The sequence below is a fragment of the Orycteropus afer genome, unplaced genomic scaffold (assembly GCF_000298275.1).
Source record: "Orycteropus afer afer isolate SDZICR_OR568_19922 unplaced genomic scaffold, OryAfe1.0 scaffold00255, whole genome shotgun sequence".
NCBI lineage: Eukaryota > Metazoa > Chordata > Mammalia > Tubulidentata > Orycteropodidae > Orycteropus > Orycteropus afer.
In genome coordinates, this window is record NW_006921842.1 from 2,337,126 (window position 1) to 2,343,172 (window position 6,047).

At 40.7% G+C, this 6,047-nt stretch overlaps 1 protein-coding gene across 1 annotated transcript in view; it reads right to left on the minus strand.

The window, feature by feature from the left end:
• Nucleotides 1-5,425, minus strand: part of RIPOR2 (RHO family interacting cell polarization regulator 2) — a 161,282-nt gene extending 155,857 nt beyond the window's left edge. The window contains exon 1 of the mRNA XM_007949818.2: nt 5,198-5,425. Coding sequence (XP_007948009.2) covers nt 5,198-5,258 — 61 coding nt within the window. The 5' untranslated portion in view covers nt 5,259-5,425. The remainder of the gene's footprint in view (nt 1-5,197) is intronic.
• Between the last annotated feature and the right edge of the window lie 622 nt (nt 5,426-6,047).

Consider the following 6,047-nt stretch of genomic DNA (forward strand, 5'->3'; position numbering starts at 1 on the left):
GTAGGATTGCCCAACCTTCCTTCCGAGGAGTGGCTGGTGGGTTTGAACCGCCAGCCGTCTGGTTAGCAGGCAAGGGTCTTAGCCACTATGCTACCAGAGCTCCCTTTTTAATTATAATAATAACTACATATTTCTTTAAAACAAATTGCCACACATACAATGGATATTCACATACTTCAAGTTTTCAATTTGAGTTCTGTAGAAGACACGCTCAAGTATGTTTTATAGCATTCCTAAAAAGTTAAGACTTTGCTGCCTGCTCATAAAGATATTAAAAATAAGCATTTAACATACTTTCACTTGTGATTTTTGGGCCTCTTTTTGGCATAGCCTGATCTGAGGTCACTGGAGGCCATAAATCAGAGGAGTGAACTGGTGGCTAAGGCAGCTTGCATAGTTGGAGTGCAATGTGCTATTTTAGTTTGTGCCCCTGCAATGACACCATCTCTTTGGCACCAGCCAAAGAAAGCTTCCTAGACATCTATGGGAAGGGAATGTTTCGAAGTAATCCAAGACAGAAGTCACACAGGCATGAATTACTGTGGAGAGGTCTGTGTCTGCTCCAGACCCTGTGACAAATCAAGGAGGAAAATGACTTCCAACCAAAGTATTTACCCAGGAATCCAGGAGTGGAATCCAAGCCAGCTTGGCAAAAAGCAAGAGCCAAGAGTGACCAAGTCTTTTCAATCCAGAAAACGAGAGCAGCCTCTCCCTCCCCTTCTCTAATCCCATTGTTTGGGTCTACTGGAACACACAGATAGATCATGTTTTTGAGAAAGTTCCAACACTGTTAAATAATAATTATTATATTTGTGTGATATAAAATCTGGCACAATCAAGCAAAAAGCTCTAACTCTTTCTAGCCAAGGTGCATATACTTTTATGTTCCATTTCCCAATACATTTTCCACAGAGGGTATGACTTAAGCAGTCTGAACTTTCAGGATTTATTGGTTCACAATCTTAGCTTAATCTTTCCCTTCTCACTTTTTCCTTCTTTCATTCTCCCTTCCTCCATCTCTCCTTCCCTCTCTCTCTCTTTCTTTTAGTTTTGAAAGGGACAAATATAATTCAGTAAACAATATCAACATATACCAGGTCACAACAGATTGAAGGATTATTTACCCATTAAAACAAAACAAAAACCTTTACTTTATAAGCAATCTACTCAAAAAGGAAGCATCTGTTCTAATTACTAGATAGATAGATAGATAGATAGATAGGGAGCTCTGGTGGTGTAGTGCCTAAGGCATTTGACTGCTAACCAGAAGCTGGTGGTTCAAACCCACCAGCCACTCCTGGAAAGGAAGACTGGGCAATCTACTTCAGTAGAGATACTGCCTTGGAAACCCAAGGAGGGGTCACTATGAGTCAGGACCAACTCGATGGCAGTGCATTTGGTTTTTTGGTATGTATATAAATGGAGCTCTGGTGGTATAGTGGTTAAAGCATTTGACTGCTAACCAAAACATCAGCGGTTCAAACTCACAAGCTGCTCCATGGAAGAAAGATGAGGTAGTCTGCTTCCGCAAAGATTTGCAGCCTTGGAAACCCAATGGGGTCGCTATGAGTCATAATTTTTGTTTTCTTTTCTTACAAGTCGTCTTCAGTTCTTTTGCTCTTTCTGGGCTGAAATTTCCTTGGAAAAGGAAAGAGTGCTAACTTATATCATTGTTTTTGGGGAAAGAAAGCATTTTGGTTCAAAAGTGAGTGTGTTCCCTCACCACCACCACCAACTATCTGTTTCTCCGCTGGAGAGCAACAGGCAGTTAATTGTTGTGTGGACTTTCTTTTGCCAGGTCATCTTCATTGTGGAGGGTCCTCTCCCTCTGGGGAGTTGAGACAACTTTCCCAGACATAGTAATCCAGGCAGGGGAAGTATTCTCATGCAACACTGCACTGTACCAGCTTCAGGGGACATGAGGAGATCCGGCAAAGGCTTGCAGTTCCCTGTGGTCTTTCTAGAAGTGAGATTTAAAAGGCATGGAAGCATTCAGGGACTATAAAAGCCTGAGAAAGACTATGCACACATAACTGTGAAATCACTGTTTTTTATTATTCTAATCATGTGCTTGACAACAGATTACTGAGCAGTGCTGAAAATGGAGGCAGAGAAGGCTCGTTTTTAAGGAAAGAAGCAACTGCAGCTTTGATTTGTGTAATTTTGGCTGCTAAAATGCTGGCTGACCACCACCTGGAGAACCATTTCCTCCCACACACAGTTCTTTTCTGTTGTTCTTGAAAGCCAGCCAGTGGTCTCCACTATCTGTGGTTCTTCTTTTTCTTTTTTTGTTTTCCTATTGTTATCCTCATTGTCATCGTCAAAATTGTTATAGGTGTCATTACTATCATTACCCACTCAGCTCTTTCTACTAATGTTCACCAGACTGGCTGTCAAGATGGCACAGTGACAAAACAGATGAAAGCCCTTTAATTTGATAAGTTTGAAACAATGGGAAAGGAACCTTTAATTCCAATTATTGTCTTTTTAATACCTTGATAATCAAATCAATCATTCCCCTAAGAGAGAATAAAGGCTTCCTGATAGTAACCATTTTCAAAATGACATGATGTTGATGGTGTTATTTGGAAAACAAAAATAAGATCACAAGAGTAAGTATGTGTGAGAGAGTGAGTTAAAAAAAAGGAAAGAGAGATAATAAATATTGGGGTTTATGGTGGGTGGGGGGTGGATGACTGTTTCTTTCTCTCTCTCTTTCTCTCTCTCTCTCACACACACACACATTAACCATATGCTCTAGAATAAGAGCAAAGTTACACATCAATGCTTCTTAGTTCTGTGAGCCCTAAAATTCTTTTTTAACCACAGAAAACAAAAGCTGAAGCAAACAGGATCTTGAAAAAGCAGTTAAAAAAGATATACAGTAAGCATGACTCATTTTCTTTTTCCTTCCCAAATCTTTGTGTACCCCATTTATCTAAATGGGTTTGTACATAATTTTAACCAAATGAACCTAAATTTTAAATTCATGTTCTGTTGGGGAATTTAATAAAAAAAAACCCAACCCACTGCCACTGAGTTGATTTTGAATCATAATGACCCCATAGGGCAGAGTAGAACTACCCCATGGGGTTTCCAAGGCTGTAAATCTTTATGGCAGCAGACTATCTCATCTTTCTCCCAAGGAGGGGCTGGTAGTTTCGAACTACCAACCTTTAGGTGAGCAGTTAAATGCTTTAACCACCACACCACTAGAATTCCTTTTGGGTGAAAGAGTCTTTTAAAAATATCTAGATTGCAAGGAAAAAGGGTTGCCCTAGTAACAAGCTCCTGGGCATTTTCTTTTTGTTATGTTAGAGGAAACTCATTGTACCCAAAGTGGTCTGCTTTCTTAAGCAAGTTAAGTGAGCTGAAAGCATGGATGGGTCTAGAGTCAGCATGAGTCCTTCTGGCTATGAATGTCACTATGCAGAAAAGGTAAAGTGCTGGAGTTTTTAAAACAGATCTCAGAGAATGTGTAAAGAAGTAGATATTCTTTAAAATGACTTAAGTTGATTATAAAGCCCAGATTTTATTGTGAATCTTTTTATGGTTAGGACAGAATGTAGAAAGACAGACATCAAAATGTTAACACTGATTCTTCCCGAGATGATGAGATTACATGGTATTTCAAAATTACTTCATATTTTTCTGCAATGAACTCCTATTAATTAGGCAATTAAAAAAAAAATTAAAAGACTTAATTTATTTCGTATAATTTTTCACATGGCTTTTTATGTAAAATAGCCAAACCTATGAGTCTAAACCAAAAAAAAAAAAACAACCAAATTTCTTGCTGCCAAATAAGTTCCGACCCATGGCAACCACATGTGTTATGAGCAGAACTTCCCCATGAGTTTTCTTGTCTGCAATCTTTACAAAAGGCAGACCGCCAGATCTTTCTTCTGCAGTACCACTACGTGGGTTCAAACCACCAAACTTTTGCAGCAGCCAATCACAAACTGCTTGGACCACTCAGGGATCTTATGAGGTCCCCGAGTTCAGATTATTTGGGTCAATTCCAAATTCTAGAAAAGCCCTTGCCTACAGCCCAATTTCATATGCAGTGCTACAACAAGACATCTTTCCATGACTGTATTAGTCATTTAAAATAGCAACCCTTACAGTCACATCTTACTCCATAGGTAGGGCTCCTTTTGGAAGAGCAGTGAGTAAAGAATGGATAACTAAGTAGTGTCATGGGTGTCAGAAGCCATCACATCCCAGCCTGAAAGAGGAAGAACGCAAGGAATGGAGAGAGGGTGTGCCAAATAAGTGTGAGGCAGAGTGAGAGAATGAAAGATCCAAAGTAAGAGAGAGAGAGAGAGAGAAGGAATGGGGTTAAAAAGTCAGATGAAAGCGATATGGTGCCGTGGAGCACCCCTCCCCTTCCGTTCATCCAGTTCCTATCTTAGCAGCCCAGCTGTGTGTAAAGCACTATGACAGGCTTCCCTTAAGGTGTCAGACAAGAGTGAGCAGAGCAAAGGAAGGAGCAGAAAGATTGGGTACTATTTTTTAACCTAAACTAAACCTTTAGCGCTGCTCTCTGGGTGGTGCAAACCATTAAGCACTGATAATTAGCCAAAAGTTTGGCGAGTTGAACCCACCTAGAGGCACCTCGGGAGCTCTGGTAGCGTAGTGCCTAAGGCACTTGACTGCTAACCAGGACGCTGACGGTTCAAACCCCCCAGCCACTCCTCGGAAGGAAGATGGGGCAATCTACTTCCGTAGTGATAACGCCTCAGAAACCCAAAGAGGGGTCGTTATGAGTCGGGTCCGACTCGAGGGCATATTACAACAACAAGAGGCACCTCAGGTTAAGTCCTGGTGATTTGCTTCCGAAAGGTCACAGCCTTGAACGCTCTGTGGATCAGTTTTACTCTTCACATATGGGATGGTCAGGAGTCTGAATTGACTGATGGCAACTAACAACAAACTAGCCTGTCATGACCAAAAATAAATGAATAAATAGCAAAAGTCCTATTTGGAGAAACCATTCAACTTCCTGGTCTGTCCTTTTTGCCTTGTATTCCTTCAGTTTCTAGAACGATATCCACAACCCCCATCATATCCACAATGCTTCGTTGTCATCATTTCAAAATACTTGACTCTTTGCAAAAGTTGGGCGAAAGTTTCCAGTAGTCTCAAAGCAAAGTAAAACAGACAGGAAGAGAAGCTATCAGAAAGAAGTCTTTACCTTCACCAAAAACATCATCCTCTTCATTGCCCAGGAACTCCTCCGCCTCCAGGTACTGCATCTTCAGGAGGACCGTCAGCCTAGGCAGCAGGCATGCAACAGAAGCAATGAAAGGAGCCCGGGGCAGCCCCGGGAGGTTTCCTTTGCTTAGGGATTGCCTAAGCACTCGGGGAGGGCAGCTTCCGCATTTCCTTGTAAGAAAGCGGCTTCATCTGAATGAATAGGCTTCTTGAGCCTTTTGAAGAGCGAGTCCAGGTGAGGTATCTCACCACTGAGAAAAGAATTTTTGGATGGAGGCCGCAGATCTGGTTGGATCTGAATTCAGGTATCACTTCAAAGCTGAGAGTAATGAATTCTATTTCAAAACACCAACTTTCATATTTTCTTAAACAGGAAGGTGGGCTTTTAACTTTCTTGCTTATGAATTTGAACACAATGGGTAGTGTTGAAAGAGCAGGGGTTCACATTTCTCCTATCTTGGTTTTGCTTCAACGACAGTTTATCTAAAAGAAAAGAAAGCTGCTATGCTAAACCAAGGCAGGCATTTGGAGGGCACAGCTTTTATTTCACTCAGTAGTAGTTGTATTTTTGTTTTTGTGCAAACCTCTTGCATTTGAGAATTAAAAACTGTAAAGCTTAAACCAATGTTGCACAGATCTAGGCTTCTTTTGGCTCAATAAAGTCTGTGATCAACAAATAGATAGTTTTGGTCAAACAACTTCCATTTCATAACATTTACTCAGTCCAATATTTAGGACTTTATCACTAAAGAAGAAAGGAGAAAATGTAGTTCAAAAGGGCAAAACAAACAAACTCATTGCTGTAGATTGATTCCAACTCATGGTTCTTT